This window comes from Patella vulgata, chromosome 4, assembly GCF_932274485.2.
Source record: "Patella vulgata chromosome 4, xgPatVulg1.2, whole genome shotgun sequence".
Taxonomy (NCBI): domain Eukaryota; kingdom Metazoa; phylum Mollusca; class Gastropoda; family Patellidae; genus Patella; species Patella vulgata.
In genome coordinates, this window is record NC_065882.2 from 14,060,271 (window position 1) to 14,080,858 (window position 20,588).

At 34.9% G+C, this 20,588-nt stretch overlaps 1 protein-coding gene across 2 annotated transcripts in view; it reads right to left on the reverse strand.

Annotated features, from left to right (window-relative positions):
• Positions 1-20,588, reverse strand: part of LOC126819191 (ADAMTS-like protein 4) — a 65,137-nt gene that overhangs the window by 38,182 nt on the left and 6,367 nt on the right. The window contains exon 1 of one of the 2 annotated variants that reach the window (XM_056100560.1): positions 9,902-11,578. The exons of the other annotated variant lie outside the window; for it this stretch is intronic. Within the exon in view, the coding sequence (XP_055956535.1) occupies positions 9,902-9,943 (42 nt within the window). The 5' untranslated portion in view covers positions 9,944-11,578. Of the gene's footprint in view, positions 1-9,901; positions 11,579-20,588 lie in introns of those variants that run through there. 2 annotated transcript variants of the gene reach the window in all.

Genomic DNA, 20,588 nt, shown 5'->3' on the forward strand with positions numbered 1-20,588 from the left:
ACTGGGGAAACCGAGGATGGTCCAGGGATACACTGCACTATGAAATATATTATATTTTACTAAGTTTATTTAAGTAACCAGGGCAGTCAATGTACAAACGGTTAACATATAGTGGTAATACAGTTTATCGAGTGGGAGTGTGTCATTTAACAAACTGACAGGTATATTGATAAAGGGATTCTATATATATGACCTCCAGTGTATAAGACAAACACGGATTAATCCCTAGCTTCATAAAGCTAATAGTTGTTTGTTCTTTCTTCAATCTAACAGCCTGTTTTCCATTTGTCAGTGGTGTAGGATGGAGTGCCTGGCAAGAAAAAAGTGTCTTGTCATTCATCTGGGACATGTTGGTATGCATGTTAAAGAACCCATGACAGTTGGAATTCGAGTAAGCGAAAACATGGCTGTCTCGGTCAGAGGCATGGTGACCCATGATTTTGCATATGCGCTAACCATTCGTCCATCCACCCCCCCCCCCCTACCAAGTTAAATAAAATTTTCTAAAGATTCAGTGTTAATTATATTCTCATAGAGTGTTAACAAGAAATTGTGTATGAGTGGATACGAATGGACGTACTGACAATCCATATTACATTTAGGAGTATAAAAAAAGCACCCAAGATTGCAAAATCGACTTTTAACAACATACATAAAATGTTACCTACGTTTGTTTAAGACAATGTGACTGAAAAAACAGGTTCTAAAAAAACTAAAATATCTTGCAAATAAGCAAATAACATGCATGAAATATGCAATTAACATGCATGAAATATGCAATTAACATGCATGAAATATGCAAACAACATGTATAACATATGCAAATAACATGTATTATATTTGATGTCAGGAACCTAGTAGATTAAATCCCAGTTTAGATTTCTTTGAAACAGTTCATGATTTAACGTTCAAGTTATTGTCCATGTCAATTGGGTGGGGAAGTCTACAACATTATAGACCTATGTCTGTTGACATAACTTCTTGTTATATTCAGACTGAAGAAGAGCTGCATATAAGGATGACTGTCAATCTGATTACAATACAGATCTATATTTCGTTTCGATTTTTTATACTTTCAATGGCCTACACTACATGAAGATCTGACAAGTTAGAGCGATAGGTCCCGTCAGGGGTCAAAAAACCAACTTATGACCTTATGACGTCAGACATTTGATTAACCAATCAGCATTGATGTTACTAGTGGATTACGCACAGTTCCATGCAAAACAAACCTAAAGCTCGCCGTGACAGACCATTTCATTGGCTTATCCCTGACACCATTCAGAACACGAGTTAAATAACAACTCTTCAGATCCAAGTGTAGTAAAGACAAATAAAACAAAATTTTGAACCATAAAAACGAAACGAAATAGGATCTGTGTTTTAACCAGATTGGATGAATGTGAGAGGTTTAACATCCACTCAACACAAATTAGGACATTTTGGGACTAACATATGGTACAATTTTATTTCCATATAATTTGGTTGCACGTAGGGGTCTTTAGCAGTGGGATGAAAGCAGAGAACCAGTAGAAAAGGCTTTATTTCAATATTTCACTTGCGCGTAGGAAACGGAGAAAACCCATGAGGTTAGACAGGCGACCCTACTCCTTATTATGTACAAGTGGGGAACCCAAACCACACCACTTAACTCAAAAACAGACGTGAATGTGCAACGTTTCTGCCACCAACAGTTTTAACCATATAACAATACATACCTATTTAACTGCGTGGCCGGGAAACTCGTACTGGCCAAAGTTTCCAAGTATGGGGTTTAAGGTTCACTCGATACAAATTAGGTCATTTCGGGACTAACATATGGTTCAAATGTATTTCAATAATTCACTTGCGCATATATAGGGGTCTTTTATTAGCTGTGGAAAGAAATGGAGTATCCGGAGAAAACCCACAAGGTTGGACAAGCGACCCTACTACCGGGGAATCAAAACCAACTTTTTCCTTAAGAGATGACAAACCTATATCATTTGTAGCAGGGAGCGGTGGTGAATCAGTAAGGCGTTGACTGACTACCTTAAGGGTCCCAATGTTTACTCTCAGTGTTAGCAGAGAAAATGCATCAGAAGTTTTCAACATAGTTTTCCCCTTGTCGTTCGGATGGCACAAATAAAACCAGGTCCTGCGTACAAGTTGGCGTGCATGTAGAAAAACCTTTGATAATCGTAACTTGAAGAAGGGCAGGCGGAAACATGGCTGTCCAGGCGCAAATTCCCTCATAGCACACTGTACGACGTATGCCCATCTTCTTTAGTTCTGTTGGTGCATCAAAGTAGGACGTTAACCCCTCATTTCATTTTATTTATTTGTAGCAATGATTATAATAATATGTAAAAAGAATTGTGGCAGAACAAGAAATGAATTATTCAAGTTATTTAAAGATTTTCAAGAATGGCTTTGCATATTTTGTTTAATTTTTAGAACTGGATCTTTCAACAGGTTCTGGAACATTCTTTATTTATAAAATAATCCCCTCATCATGTAAAATAGATGGTATTATGACAGGTACATAAGATCTAAATGACCTCAATGTTCATGCATAGTAAGTTATTCTTCTGTAGCTGACTCATGTTATAAGAAAGAAAAAAATGGAGAACTCAAACTTTCAAAAATAGAATTATCTAAAATTACATATATTCCAAATAGATATGGAATTAACTGAAATAGATTTTAAAATAATATGCATACACACCTTGTGTAGTGATTATAAACTGTTTGTTGTGTCTTTAACTGTTGGATAGTAGGATCGCATATTTTCACGTCCAGATAATAACATAAAGTGAACCTAGTTGTGAATCACAATTTGTTTGTTTAATTTTAAATGTATGGAAAGGTTTAGCTCCTTGAATAGTAATTAAGTGCAGGAGGACATCACTACATGCAAATTAAAGCTGAAAAGACAAACCTGCGGACAAGACAAAGTACATAGACATTGCAAGAATACAGACTGTGGATAGTTTCCCTTATGACACTATGTTCAAAACTGTCGAATCTGGAAGTAATGTTGCGCTATTTAAGAGGTCTTATAGGCTTCTTAGAATTATAAACGCACCCAATAGGCACTTTCAAGGCTGCTGCAACACGTTTATAGATGTTATTGAAACGGTTATTATTGGATTGAAATAATGCTATCGAACTGACAATACACTCGGAAACGTCGCACGTGAACTTTGGGTTGCTTGTTAAATTATTTATAATATAAGAAGATAGGGAAGTTTCAGTTTATATATGACTTTATTTTTACAAGTATACGTGCAGTGGTTTCAATGCTTGAAATGAAATGGGGTTGAACGTCCTACTGATCTGCTCCTGACCAGGAATGAAGACAGGATTTCAATACAAATCTCTTATGTAATTGCTTAATTTGATATTTTTTGTTGCATAATGCATCTTTAATGTGGGCGCCTCTAGATCCGGCACTGCATAGTGTATCTTTAATGTGGGTGCCTCTAGATCCGACACTGCATAGTGCATCTTTAATGTGGGCACCCTAGATCCGGCACTGCATAATGCATCTTTAATGTGGGTGCCCATATATCTGGTACTGCATAAATCATCTTTAATGTGGGTGCCTCCCCCCCGATCCGACACAACCTAATGCATCTTTAATGTTGGTTCCCTGTAAATCCGGCACAGCATAATGCATCTTTAATGTGGGCTCCGACTAAATCCGGTACTGCATAATGTATCTTTAATGTGCCCCGCCCCTAGATCTGGTGCTGCATAATGCATCTTTAATGTGGGTGCCCTTTGATCCAGTGCTGCATAAATAATACATCATTAATGTGGGTGCCCCTAGCTTCGGTACTGCATAATCCATCATTAATGTGGGCACCCCCTAGATCTGGTACTACTGCATAATGCATCTTTAGTGTGGATGCCCCTAGATCTGGTACTGCATAATGCATCTTTAATGTGGGCACCCCTAGATCCAGCACTGGATAATGCATCTTTAATGTGGGTGTCCCTAGATCTGGTATTACTGCATAATGCATCTTTAATGTGGGTGTCCCTAGAGCTGGTACTGCACAATGGAATCTTTAAAGTGTGTGTCCCTAGAGCCAGTACGGCATAATGCATCTTTAATGTGGGTGCCCCTAGATCTGGTACTGGATAATGCATCTTTAATGTGGGTGTCCCTACATCCGGCACTGCACAATGCATCTTTAATGTGTGTGTCCCTAGATCCAGTACGGCATAATGCATCTTTAATGAGAGGTTAACCCCATTCCATTCTAATCCATTACACAAATCGTTGATAGATAGAAAGCCAATTAAGTCAGTCAAAGTCCAAAATACTCCTTGCCACATGTTTTGGAAGTATTTCTAATTTACCTTTATTGGCATTACCATAAACTGAGTAACAGTACAGGTAATCAAATTATGGTAAAATAAAATTCTAAGATGGTGTGGTAAATAAGGTTCTAACTTTGTCAAGAGGTAGATTTTTGAAGATATAATTTTGGCTTTCATACGACGTTAACGTCAATTCAATCCTATCCATTATTGCATCTATTCCCCTACGCAAATAACTTGGTGAGTTTTAAGTACATTCTAGAAATTCTAAAATCATGTTCAAACGCCTGCCTGGTTGATGAACTTTGGTCATGATAACTGAAGGAACGACTGGGTCGAGCACTTAAAATCAATTAACTAAAACAACTGGAAGAAAAAGTCACTGTGTTCTTTAGTACAGCTTGGTGGAGAGAAAATATGGCAACCATTTCAGAAAGAGAAACAAAAAAAACATAAGTAATAAAAAAGGTTAACGTTAAAATAATGTAGGTACAAGAGGCACTTGTTGAATTGTGAAATATGCTTTGGAAGATTAAAAGCCTGCTGTTGGATTAATGAAATGAAATGAAATGAGGTTTAACGTCCTACTGTTCTGCTCCGAACTGGGCTAATGAAGACAGGCATATGCCATAAAGTGTGCTATGACAGAAATTTTGCCCGTACAGCGGCACTATGGCCTACTCTTATATCGAACTCCATCTGTCAAGGGATCTTTTATGTGCACGCCAATGTGTACACAGGACCTCGGTTTTTCATCCCATCCAAACGACTAGACAGCTGTCTTGTTAGGCCCTCTGTCCTGCATCACTGACAAGGGAGAACCACGCCAGAAGTTGGATTAATGAGACCTGCCACCGTGAAAAATCTGATTTTATCTGAATAGTGCATTTGTCTCTATTTTGATCTCAATGTTTATGAACTAAAAGATGTTATTAGACAGAAAAAGATGGTGTACTAAAAATAATAGAAAGTAATGGAAACTCATCACTGGAATCAGTCATTCCTGACCACAATTTGTTGATGCTCGCTGGAAATGGGGTTTAATGTCCCATTTTACTGCTTCAACTTGGCTAATCAAGACATACAGTGTACTATGAGGGCTTTTTGTCCCATCTGAATGACTAGACACTGTACTTATCAGGCCCTCAGTCCTGCACAACTGACAAGGGGGAACTATGCCGGAAAATCCTGAAGAACTTTCCCGGCCAACACTGTTAGCAATCCCAGAGACCTTCATGTTAGCACACCATCATTTTACGCACTGAGTCATCACGGCCCCCAGTTCGGGACATAATCTTTTTTGTAAATGTCATATTATGAGGTCATTAATCATTAAATGATGTTGGTCACTTATAAGGGAATATAGCTTTAAATAAGTAAATGTCATATTGTAAGGTCAGCATATCAATTATTAATTGATGTTGGTCAGTTTAAAGGTAAACTCAGTGTACATAAATATCAATGGCTTAATAAAATTATGCTGGTCTCACATTAAACACTGGACATCATCCATTAGGCTACACCAATTTGAATTTATTTTTTCTTTACTTCCTATTTGATTGTAGTGTTTTTTAAAGGCTCAATACCACTCTTGTTGTAACTGAATAATATGTCCCAATCTTTATTCTGGTCAACAAATTGTACTATTTTACAATATTCCAATTAATTGATGATACAAATTTCATCTTAACACACCTAATTTAAAAAATTGGAAAAATTCAACTAAATGATTTGAAAAGCATGACGTAAAGCTTTTCAAATGTGACTTGGATTTAAAAATATTTTTGAACCCTCTGGACAAGTAAAATAGGATTTAATGGATAATTTACACAACAGGTAGGACACTAATAACACATCTAGTACTTAGAATAGGGCTATTTTTTATTTTCTGGAGCTGTCAAGCAAGCAAGAGTGTTATTGTCCCTTTAATGGTTGGGAGGGCTGGGGAATGGGTGAGAAGGGGGAGGAACTAATTTAAACACAAAAAATGCTTTGTTGATGCTCTCAAAAACGTTAAGTTAATTTTAACTAAAAAATAAAATCATCAATGACGACACTCCATTGGCTATATTTATGTATCAAGGCCCTAAAAGAATCCAAGACAGCTGGATTAAGATTTTGTAGGCCCCTGGGCTACAAGTGGGGTAAGGCCCAGAGAGACAAGTAATATTTTATGAATCTATGAAAATCTTTACAAATATTTATTAACTGAACTAAATAAATAATTTAAAGTACAAATGAATTATAGCTTCATTTATTTTCAGGGGGCCCTTCTAGTTGTTTGGAAAAGAACTCTTGAAGCTTGGAATTCTGGGCAAAAATTTCTCTCATACCACACTGCAGGGCATATGTCCGTCTTCATTAGCCCAGTCGATGCGGAAAAGTAGGACATTAAATCCCATTTCATTTTATTTTAAAGGGGCTATCCAGCTCGCGGAGGCCACCTGTGATGCAGCCCCTATAAGCCCATGCCTTAATCGGCGATGGCTACAAATTAAATTGTCTTGGCCTTACAGAAAATAGTAATGGCTTTTATTAAATCAATCTTGTAAGCGTTGCTACATTAAATAAACTGTTTCTATGTTAATCATTTCCACACCCTACATGTCTTACAACCTTTCTTTGGGTTAAAACAATTGTCATTTTGACATTTGGAGGAAATGATATAGATACAGTATAGCCAGTCCATTAGAGTCATAAAAATGAAATGAAATTGGGTTTAACCAGGGCTGATCCCACTTCAAAATTTTGACTATCAGTCATTTTTGATAACGCATGGTAACTCTGCAAATTACATTCATTTTTCATTTTGTTAATATACGGTATGTATACAGTATTTTGAATTCATGTGTCAATATCACTTACATAAATTTTTTTATATTGGACCAAGAAATAAAATTTTAGTATAATTATTTGATATATAAAAATCCCCGCACAACAGCAGAACAAAAATAGACTTAATGTTAAAGTTGGTATATTCATTTTCATAACGTTTCAGGCTGTTAAAAGACCCTTTTATTCTTTCAAACATACATTATGCAAGAGCTAAATCTGCCTATTGCAGGTCTTTCTTTAGGCCTGAAATGTTATCTAATTCTAAATTATTAATTAGACATTAATTAACTTATCCAGACCTTAATCAACTCTCGACGTCATGGGTAGCCTGCGATAATTAGCGAATTAGAATACATTTTGTGAAAGATAATTAAACTTTTAAATGGATATTTGAGACTTTGTTTTTTAATCGTACCGACTTAAGTAGTAATGATCGAGACTAGCCTTTTTTTAACTATTATAGCGAGAACTGTCAACTCTTTATCTAATCTCTGATAATGTCCCTTTAAGGGAGTGTTGCTGTTCTCCTGCTCATTCCCTATAATATTAATTCAATGTTCCTTTATAGCTATTCAGAAAAATTGAAAGCTGTGATGGCCCCTGGGCTACAAGTGGGGTAAGGCCCAGAGAGACAAGTAATATTTTATGAATCTATGAAAATCTTTACAAATATTTATTAACTGAACTAAATAAATAATTTAAAGTACAAATGAATTATAGCTTCATTTATTTTCAGGGGGCCCTTCTAGTTGTTTGGAAAAGAACTCTTGAAGCTTGGAATTCTGGGCAAAAATTTCTCTCATACCACACTGCAGGGCATATGTCCGTCTTCATTAGCCCAGTCGATGCGGAAAAGTAGGACATTAAATCCCATTTCATTTTATTTTAAAGGGGCTATCCAGCTCGCGGAGGCCACCTGTGATGCAGCCCCTATAAGCCCATGCCTTAATCGGCGATGGCTACAAATTAAATTGTCTTGGCCTTACAGAAAATAGTAATGGCTTTTATTAAATCAATCTTGTAAGCGTTGCTACATTAAATAAACTGTTTCTATGTTAATCATTTCCACACCCTACATGTCTTACAACCTTTCTTTGGGTTAAAACAATTGTCATTTTGACATTTGGAGGAAATGATATAGATACAGTATAGCCAGTCCATTAGAGTCATAAAAATGAAATGAAATTGGGTTTAACCAGGGCTGATCCCACTTCAAAATTTTGACTATCAGTCATTTTTGATAACGCATGGTAACTCTGCAAATTACATTCATTTTTCATTTTGTTAATATACGGTATGTATACAGTATTTTGAATTCATGTGTCAATATCACTTACATAAATTTTTTTATATTGGACCAAGAAATAAAATTTTAGTATAATTATTTGATATATAAAAATCCCCGCACAACAGCAGAACAAAAATAGACTTAATGTTAAAGTTGGTATATTCATTTTCATAACGTTTCAGGCTGTTAAAAGACCCTTTTATTCTTTCAAACATACATTATGCAAGAGCTAAATCTGCCTATTGCAGGTCTTTCTTTAGGCCTGAAATGTTATCTAATTCTAAATTATTAATTAGACATTAATTAACTTATCCAGACCTTAATCAACTCTCGACGTCATGGGTAGCCTGCGATAATTAGCGAATTAGAATACATTTTGTGAAAGATAATTAAACTTTTAAATGGATATTTGAGACTTTGTTTTTTAATCGTACCGACTTAAGTAGTAATGATCGAGACTAGCCTTTTTTTAACTATTATAGCGAGAACTGTCAACTCTTTATCTAATCTCTGATAATGTCCCTTTAAGGGAGTGTTGCTGTTCTCCTGCTCATTCCCTATAATATTAATTCAATGTTCCTTTATAGCTATTCAGAAAAATTGAAAGCTGTGATTGCCATAGAAAGATTTGTACCACATGCTTAGAAAACACACTGACATTGGTAATTTTGAGTTGTATTACACAAACTTCAAAATAGAGATCAATATATAATTATCCACGACATATTTCTCACATTTGTCAGTTTTAAATCATTTTTTGCGGCAATGCCGAACTAAATAATTGTAGCGTTGTGCGTAATATATTGACACATGATATACGAATAACATCATAACATCCTACTTATTACCTCCCTAATACAGGTGTGATTTAATACCTGGGAAAGTAATATCACAGGTGTGGAATACCTGGGAAAGTAATATAACAGGTGTGGGATAATATCCATCCTCCCTGATGCAAAATAATTGTATACCTGACATAGCTGATACAGATGTGGAATAATACCTCAGAATTTAATATCTGGGAAAGTACTATCTCCCTGATACAGGTGGGGAAAAATACCTAAGAATGTAATACCTGGGAAAGTACTATCTCCCTGATACAGTTGTGGAATAATACTTGGGAGAGTAATACCTCTCTCAAGGTGGAATAATACCCCGGGAAAGTAATACCTCCCTGATACAGATGTGGAATAATACCTGGGAAAGTAATAATATCTCCCTGATACAGGTGTGGAATAATACCTGCGAAAGTAATCATATATTCCTGATATAGATGTAGATTAAAATGTAATATCTCCCCGATACAGGTGTGAAATAATACCCAGGGAAAGTATGTACTATCTCCTGGATACCCATAAGTAATAATACCTGGGACAGTAATACTTCTCTGATACAGGTGTGAAATAATACCTGAGAAAGTAATACAGACATTTAATCTATAAAACATGAGAAAATAAAACAACTTACCTGTAAAACTACTAGTGATGAGAAAATCCTATAATACAACATTTTGTCCAGGTAATAAATTTCACGTCCTCAGTTTATAATCACAATCTAGATATCAACACACACAGCGTAATAATATCAAACTCCTCAAAATAACAATCACATATCCTGCTGAGCTATGATAAATAAACTATACTTGAACTTGAATTGTCAAGTCAATTGGATTCCTCGAAATCTTCAAATTTGTAATGACACTTTTGTATTGTGAAGTCAATTTTCAAATTACTCAAAATCTTGAAATCTGTAAAACCACTTATCTTGAAATTTATAATACCACTTTGAATTTTTCAAATTACTCAAAATCTTGAACTCAATTTATACTCTAAAGTGATTTCAGAAAATTGCTAAATCATCTGTGTTCTTTATATAAATTGTACTCTAAGATCTAAGTTCAACTGACTGGATTACTTCAATTTGTTCTAGTCCTCGGACAAAAAACAAATCCCCCAAAAGTCCACGATATTAAGTCAATCAAATTCTTTAAATCAATGACTGGATGATTCGGTCTATAAGGTAGTCAACATCAATGGATACTCAGTAAAAATAACACTCTGTTATGCGTTTAAACTGTAAATCCTTTTTAAAACGTAACAGTTATAAGTCGATTAGATTCTTTAAATCATGCACTGGTTGATCTAATCTATAGATTAGCCCATACACTAACAAGTCCTCCAATTAGATGTCAATTTATTTGTAAGTCAATTATTATTTATTGAAATGATAAGTCAGTTACATGCTACGCACAATAATAAACAGCTCCTTTATGCGTCACACCAGAATGCACTTATGGATCAGATCCCAAAATATATTTTATCATCTAGTGAATACAGTTACAGTTATGATAATATGCACAATAATAAACATTTGACGTTACACTGGAACACACTTCTGATTATCAGATCCCCCAAATTGTTTTTTTTTATCAATTAGTGAATAGATATACACAGTTAATACTATGCACAATTATAATCTTTCGGCTATATACCCATAATATTTTACAGCAATTATCACTTACTCAATAGATACAGTCAAATACTATGCACTATAATAAACATTCGACTATATGCCCACACTAGAACGCACATGTCACTATTAGACTGATTCAACACAACATACCACCCCTTTCACGAACCATGGCTTTGATTACTCAAGAGTAATGTTTTGATATTGGTATGTCGTCAGGCTCAACGTATCTCTTTCAATAAATATGTGGGAGTTTTCTATAAAAATATTCACATAAAAATACCACAGAATAAAACAAAAAATGTTACTCAAATATCAGTTAAATAATGTTAATCCTATTACAGTATCATTTTCACTTAGATGTTGGTTCCTTCAAATAAAAATACCATAAAAACACGCCCCAAAATATTCCTCCAATGTCACCTAAATAATGTTAAACCCTATTACAAAATCGCTTTCACACAAATTTTGGCTCCTCAAACTTATATAGTTTATTAAATATTCACATAAAAATACCACAAAAACGTTCCTCAAATGTCACTAAAATTATATTAAATCCTATTACCAAATCTTTTCCACACAGATTTTGACCACCTGAAATTTCAAAATCTTTTCCATACAACTCTACAAATCCGCAAGGAAAAAAGGGTTTTTAAAATTCCAAACAATAATGTTGTTAATATGTTTCTTAAAAATCTAATACTTAAAATATCAAATTTCAAATCTCGTCTACACCACACATGGATCTAGACAGTTTCACAATGAAAAAATAATTTTAATAATAAGCTTCACAGCATGATTTAAAATAAACGTCCAAACGTCTTATTAATAGTCTTCTTCAAACACTATAATCTTTTTTAACTCCGTCAACGAAGATTTTTTTACGAGAAAGAAAATCAAAATCATTACGTTCTCATAAACTTGAGTAATCAATAAAGAGCTCCAAAATTTATGCTGCACATAAATTTAAATATTCTCAAAAAACATTTAATATAAAATTTGCATAACACTGTTATCTTTAGCTGATCTTATCCCACGATTGTGTAAACCAAAGTACCTCTTATGTTCAACAATTCAGTAATTGGCTCCCATAAATTTTAATATAATCCAAACTAGGGACAAAAAATTAAGCGGCTACGTGCCCCTGTCTTTAATTTATCCAGGAAAAAATTATTATATATTTTTATTAACCAGACTTAAATTTGTCATAGTAGTTTATCATCGCCCAATCTCTGAGATTTTAAGCCCAGTGTTAATTGTATTAACTAACTAATAAATAAACTAATATATCCCTTGAATAAACTATAATTTGTACCACTATATCTTTGATAAATTACTGGGATATTAATCCTAGTGTTTATCGTATTAACTATCCAATAAATAAACTACAATGTCCAAACTATGCAAAAAAGATTTAATTTGTTGTAGAAAGTTATCTTCCGTAAATCTTTGAGATTTTAAATCCAGTTTACGATCCAATGAATAAACTGAGAAATCCAAACTATGCTAAAAGATTTACTTTGTCATAGAAAGTTATCTTCTGTCAATCTGTGAGATTTTAAGCCCAGTGTCTCCCGTATTAACTCTTAGTCTATTATTTGTTGTAGAAAATTATCTTCCGTCAATCTATGAAATGTTACGATAATATCAGAAAAAGTATGATATGAAATTCATTTTAATAAATGTTACGTTTTATCCAACGGACCATGCAAAATGGTGTTAAATCATTAAATTTGTCACACACACACTCTGATATCTTATGTCAGTTTATGACATGTTCAGCCCCCTGTGTATCCTACAGTAGAAAGTTAACTGATAATCTCACAAAAATTCCAAATTTTTTTTAAACAAAATGTTAAGATTTATCCAACGAACCATGTAAACTGTTTAAAATCATCAGATTTGTCACACACTCTGATACCTTCCGTCAGTTTCTGAAATGTTAAGCCTCCTGTTTGTCCTATAGTAGCTGATAAAGAACTGTGTAAAACAAGAGTATAAGATGCTATACAACTCATTCACATGTAAACTGATGGCTGTTAGTACACAGTTATCTCATGGTTGTAGTATAACTAGCTACTATAAAGAGTCCAGATAGAAAGAGAAAGGGGGCGTGGCTCTCTGCTTATAAACTTGACACACCCCCTCACGTTTAACAGTGACACAGAAATATGAAGTCTCTGTTTGTATTTCCTTATAGATATCTTAATAAAAATTAACTATAAATAAATGAATATATTTCATCTACTTGCATGAAGCTCATATTATACAATACAATTAAGGGATCACGGTGGATAATAGTAAGTACAGGGGTACTGCACCACACAAAATTTACACAAAAACAAATACACGGACAAGACATCATACTCAGAAAAACACAAACAGACAAACAATTCAAAAAAAGTGAATGGATCCGGGGGGCTAGCCGTAAGCGTCCACTGCGCTGTACAGTCCCGGGTCTGTAGTGGGTGAGACGCTGGCTACCTAGCCTGGAGGTCGGGTGTTCGATCCCTGCATTGGCCGAGAAAGTTCATCCAGATTTTCCGGCATGGTTTCCCCTTGTCAGTGATGCAGGACGGAGGGCCTGACAAGGGACAGCTGTCTAGTCGTTCGGATTGGATGAAAAATCGAGGTCCCGTGTACACATTGGCGTGCACGTAAAAGATCTGTTGGCAATTGGAATTCGCTGCCCGGTCAATATTTCCCTCATAGCACACTGTATGACGTATGCTGTCTTCATTAGCCCAGTATAGGAGCAGAACAGTAGGACGTTAAACTCCATTTTATTTCATTTCATTTACAATACAGTTAGAATGATTTGTCGAGCTTCATGCCATTTATTTACGCCCTGACTACGAAATCTATTTGCAGATACCGGTATTCAAAAATCCCTGCTCAGCAGCAGTGCAAAAACAGACTTAGGTTTATTCATTCATCATCATGATGTTTCGGATTAAAATACCCTTTTATCAAATAATATTTACACTAAATATCCAGATATACAGATATACTTCAAACACCATTTTCTTTTTTCATACTAATTTAAACAATTGTTTTAGAATTTAATTCGCATAAGGAAAAAGCTCATATTAAGAGCTTATTAATTAAGATGCCCCGATGGACCTGTCAGTGAATTTGTATTTTGCACGACAGAAAATTCAAATATTTAAAGTCTGTGTTTGTCATTTGTAATTCCCAGTCAACTACAATATGGTGAAAGTTGAATCTCTAAAAGGATTCTCCATTGAAAAATGGTCGAGTTAGCTGGAATCCTCTACAGATGATATGAACAGATAATATGGTCAAAACTTACGAAGGAACCAGCACCACCTATAATAATCTTTGTAAGGAAAGCTGTCTAATCATTCGGATGGGACAAAAAACCAAGGTCTCATGTACACATTGGCGTGCATGTAAAAGATCCCTTGACAGTTGGAATTCTAAATAAGAGTAGGCCGTAGTTCTGCTGTCTGGGCAAAATTTCCCTCACAGCACACACTGTATGGCATATGCCCGTGTTCATTAGCCCAGTTCTGAGCAGAACAGTAGGATGTTAAACCCCATTTCATTTCATTTCCAAACAATTTTCGGATGGATCTTCCTTTTGGAAATTTTAACTTTCACAATATTGTAGTTTGAAATGGATTCAAAATCTTTCAAAGAACAATCGGAGAATGTAAATTCAAAGGCATCCAGTTACCCAGAATTCATTCCATAGTATTAAATTCCAAACCATCAATGACTAACATTTAGAACCAACTTCAAGTTAAAATCTCTTCTTATCGTTCTCTAGCAAATAAAAAAATTCCTGAATAAAACAAATTCAATCGCCTTATTACGATCCAATAACAGGATCAATATGATCTTCCGCCAAAAGCATCTTCAAAGAAGCACAAAAAATTGTATTTCCGCTTTAAAGGCAGACACCATTCATCACACTCACACGATAAAAAAAACTCAATAAATTAATTGCATTGAAATCAATGCACTCGATCTTATCAATGTCAATAAATACTCTCTCGGAATTTATAGATCGAAGTGGAATGAATCGATTGAGTTCTTTATTTGTGATATGGAATAAATGTACTGTTTGACTTTGATAGCAGTACCGTATAATTACCCAATGATTTTCTGTTAAATCTAACAAGAGAGAGAGAAATGGGTTTTAACAATCAATCGACTCAACTAGGTCATTTTGGGACTAACATATGGTTCAATTCTATTTCAACAATTCGCTTGCGCGTAGAGGTCTTTAGCAGTGGGAGGAAACGGGAGGTCCCGGAGACAACCCACAAGGTTAGACAGGTGACTCTGGTTTTTTTCTGGGACCTCCGGTTTCCTCCCACTGCTAAAGACACATATTATGTGCAAACAATTTATTGAAATAAAGTTGTACCATATGTAAGTCCCAAAATTACATAATTTGTGTTGAATGGATGTCAAACCCAATTACGATCTCTCACATCTCAGATTTATTGAATTTGAGCAGTTTTCCTATTGCGATGCCTCTTACTCAGTTCATGAAGGAAGGCAACAGGAAATTCATTTCTAGGTGAGATCATAGATTCTAATTTTAAATTCACCTACATTTTTAATTTGAATCACACCAGACAAATTATTATATAACACTTGTATTTTAAACAACTGATGAGTCAATTCTGTAACCCGGATATTGTTTAATCTTGTGTATGTAGTCCTTATTTCTTTCACATGCATTCAATATCAAATCTTTGTTTAAAAATCTGTAACAGCATCGGTAACGCTGCAATGTATGTCCACATTCCTGCTTTGATGGATATGGTACTTTTTAAACTGAAGAGATTGAAATATTCAATGGCTGCAATGACTGTAATATGACAAGAGGCAAACAAGGCTAGGCGTTGGGTTTGTTTTACCAAATTCAAAGACTAAATAATAACAAAAAAGTGGGGTCGGGGCATGCACCAAAATAAATAGTTGTTGACCTTACGGTATAAGGAATAAATATGCAAAGTTCCAAGATGTTCCATTCAGAATTGCAGCCTGTAGATAATATATAAATGGAGAATGGAGTAAAAAGCTAGCACAAATGACTGTTATTCAATTTGTACTGTTCACGTATTTCACCTAATATAAATGATTAAAAATTACAAAAGAAAAATTAAAAAATTTCTCGATCACTGTGATATGGTTTCAGTTTCCTTTAATAATAATTCCCTGGATCCAACATTCAGTGTTAGTCAGTGTAAAATAATTTACGAGCTAGTCATAGAGTTGATTCATTCATACATCATTCAGGATATAACTCATTGAATCAACACAGGAAGACAATATCATAATTGAATAGACCTATCAAAAATAAAACGCAGTTAGCACAATATAGATTAAGATTATTTCTTTTTAAAGTCAGTGATTATTATTTGAGGGATTGTTAATCCCTTGCAAACTACTAGTGCTGGGTATTACCACTGCAGTCATGATACGATACATATCACAACCAGGTCAATATATACCAAGAAAACAGGGTGGTTGGATGACCGAATGGTTAATGCATGCGTGTTGTATCATAAGGTCTGTCATTGAGTCAACTGGCGTGGTTTTGATTCCCCAGTTGTACTGGACAAGGAGTAGGAATGCCTGTCCAACCTCATGGGTTTTCTCCGGGTCCTTCCGTTTCCTTCTACTGCTAAAGACCCCTACCTGTCATTTCGGGACTAACATATGGTTCAATTTTATTTTGTTAATTTGCTTGCGTGTAGGGGGTATTCCTCTTTGTCTCTCTCTCTCTGTCACCCGGCGTGTGTCCTGTTTAACCTTCCTGAAGCCCTTGAGTGATAATTGTTTCCACTTGTCATTTGACATGTTAAGGTCAAACTACCAGATGTTTATTTTATTTATTTATTTACAGTGTTTATATAACCACAAACAAATTGTATTTTTTATAGTGTATAAAAACAACAGGTCTAGACTTTAAACTTAAAGGGACAACATATAGAAATAAAATCAAAGAATGGGAAATGAAATGAGGTTTTAACGTCTTATTGTTCTGCTACGACTGGGCTAATAAAGACAGGCATATGCCATACAGTGTGCTATGAGGGAAATTCTGCCAGATGGCGGTGCTACGGCCTACTCTTACATGTATATCGATTTCCAACTGCCAAGGAATCTTTTACATGCACACTAATGTGTACAAAGGACCTTGGTTTTCGTCTCATCTGAACGACTGTACATTTTCTTTCCCTTGCCAGGCCCTCTGTCCTGCACTACTGACAAAGGGAAACCAAACAGGAAAATCCTGGTGCACTTTCTTAGCGAGCCAATGTCTCACTGAGCCATTGTGACTCCCCAAAGTGAAGTGAGGGTAAAACAGCAGAGGGAAATGAAATGAAATGGAGTTTATCGTTCTAATGAAGACAAATGCCTTGCCGTGTGCTATGAAGGAAATTGGCATTTCTACCTACTCTTTGACAAATTGTAACTATCAATATACATGACGAAAGTTCTAGCAAGGAACAGTATCTAGGGCAAAAATTCCCTCATAGCACACAATATGGCATATATCTGTCTTCATTAGCCCATATGGTGCAAAAAAGCAGGATGTTAAACTCCCTTTGATTTCATATCATTTCTTGTTGTGGCACAGGCACTTGCTAAACCACTGAAAACAGAGCGTAGACGGGAACAACATCTATTCATGCATGTTCATTCACTGGACACAATTTTATGGAATACAATTACTGTTCATTACTGAGTCACATTTGGACTTGATTTTTCTAGTCTTTATCAAGCAATGATTATACATAAAAAATGCTGGGACAATAAAATAATTGCATTCTCAAGTCTTTATTAAAGATACATTATGGGAGATTTTTATAAGGAGTTAGCCATTCTTGCTATAAAAGTTCAAAAATAGATGATGAAAGAAGAATATATTGAAGATTTCAGTCAAATTACTTTATTCTGAACATAGTTATCACCAGTGTAATTTTTGACAAGAAATGGGATTGAATTTCATCTTCACCGATTCTTAGTATGGCCGATCGTTTGATTGACAGGCGTTAACTCCACCTACATAATCTTTGCTGTCTTTTGTCTGCTGTCATCATATCCGAATTTGTGTTTTTCCTTTTTGGATTTTTATAACAATTGGACAAAATGAGTGAGAGGGTAAATTTTCATTCTTACTTGTATTTTGGGCATGCATTAAATAAATTGAATATAGGACATAATATTATAATACAATTATGATAAATCTATAGGTATACACCAGTGGCGTCATGCCTATTGGGGAAATAAAAATATTTTTATTGATATTATTAAGACAGAAGACCTGTCTGTCTGTATTAGTCATCACACGGTCTCCCGGAATTGTATAATTTGTCATTATCTGTGTTTAGTTTATTGCACTTTAAATAGTTTAGATGTCATTTGTAAAGGCATCGCTCAACAGCGGCCTCGCTTCGTACACTCTATCATTTAGCCTCGATCGGGGAGTATGACGTCAACGTAACGGTTAATCTCTGCTCACGACGCCATTTAAAGGACAATATTGGTGCCAGTCATTATCACATATGTGTTAGAGCTGGTTAAACACATTCCAAATATACTTTTACCCCATAGATCATTGCCACGATAGCTGAGTAATACAGGTTTCCCGTATCGGAAGTGACGAACGCCAAAGGAAAACACGAGTCATCCCTCTATATAACTGACTGAAGCGACGAGTGATAACAAATACATGTACATGGGCGAATTTCTGCTTACTAATAATTCCTTCCAAGACCAAAAGTTGTTGTGTGAGACTGTGAGAGGATATCTGACAATTCATAAATAGAATTGACTGCCACTAGATAAGAGAACACGAAAGAAAAACAGAAAAAGTCTGTGCATTACCATGTTTTTATAAGGTATAGAATGAATATAAACAAGGGAATGTACGGACTATTTCTATTTTTCTCGTGTTCTCTTATCTAATGACATTCAATTACTTTATTGATACGGGAAACCTGTATTACTCAGCTATCGTAGCAATGATCTCTGTGTTAAAAATATATTTGGAATGTGTTTAACCAGCTCTAACAAATATGTGATAATGACTGGCACCAATATTGTCCTTTAAAATTAAATCAGTCAACGAAATCCTGTTTAAATCCAAGTTGAATCCAAGCCATCCCTGGGTCTACAGAGTTAATTTTGTGCTTGTTGTGTAAATAAAGATCTAATTTATAATTTCTATGACATCTGAAGCCTAAATAAAGACTTGCAATAATCAGATTTAGCTCTTGCATCATGTATGTTTAAACAACGATATACAACATATAATATAATGGGACAATAATTTAATTTGGTGTGATGTCTCTTTAAACAGATCATGGCTAAGGGACACCCGATGGAGACAAGTGTTGGTTTTTAAAGTTTATTATTAAACGGAACAGACATAATAACATTTAATTTTACAATTTCTATACCATATAACCTGATTTTCACAATATTCTTGTCCCCATTCTTTTCCATTTCAAGGTTAAACTAGATGAAAAAGGAAGCACTATTTCCAAAGAGTCATTCACATTTTGATAACTAAGACCAAGTTAAATAAATTATTGTCACATTATCTTTAAAGGGCATTTAGTTATTATTGTCACATGATCTTTAAAGGGCATTTAGTTATTATTGTCACATTATCTTTAAAGGGCATTTAGTTATTATTGTCACATTATCTCTAAAGGCATTTAGTTATTATTGTTACATTATCTTTAAAGGGCATTTAGTTATTATTGTCACATTATCTCTAAAGGGCATTTAGTTATTATTGTTACATTATCTTTAAAGGGCATTTAGTGAAATAATATAACAGAAAGCTTTATGGATAACATTCACTAGGTTTATTAACTGTAATGTTTTCAATGGGGATACTCTCACAGCTATAAATCAATGATACAATCAAACATGTTACAGAAGGTTATATATATATATACAAACGGCTAACAATAAGCATAAAAATTGCTTACAGCTGATTTTAAGACAAGCACAGATTATTAAAGGCTCAGTCCAAATGTAAGTCCCGTTTTCAAGGTACATGTTTTCGTCGGCAAAAAAGTCAGTCTAATGCAAGTAACGGGACATTTCCATATAACGGACAGAAACAAAAACATCTTCAATAGAGGGCTTGATCTCGCTTTAACTCTGTACATCTTATCAAGGCCTTCACATAATATCCTGCATATTTTGGCACTAGTTTTGATTGGGTATTCACCCAGTTTGTGAGCCTTTCAGATTCGTCGATCATCGCGAATACCATGTCTCGCGCTTTCCAGCTAAAATGTCTACCTGTGATAATCAAGTTGGAAATTTCAAAGTTTGTTCAATGTCAAGATTTCAGTGGAGGTCGCTCTAGTTGATTTGATTGTCTTAGTGTCACAACTTCTGATTGGACGCTACAGTTCACATGTCTGCTATAAGTTCTGGAATTGCAAAGTAATCTAGTTTGTCTGCGATATAAGTCCGCTGGAAGCAGACATTAAATAAAGCTATTTCACACACACAGTAATCTAGCAAAAGTCCAGATGTTGTAAAACTCGCAGACGTTACTTCAGGAATATGAGGGAAAAAGGGCCTCTGATAAATCTGTTTAAACAAAAACAAAATTCTGATGATACACAATGGTAGCTAGAGGGACAGCTTTTAAATCTTCAGGTTGTTTAGA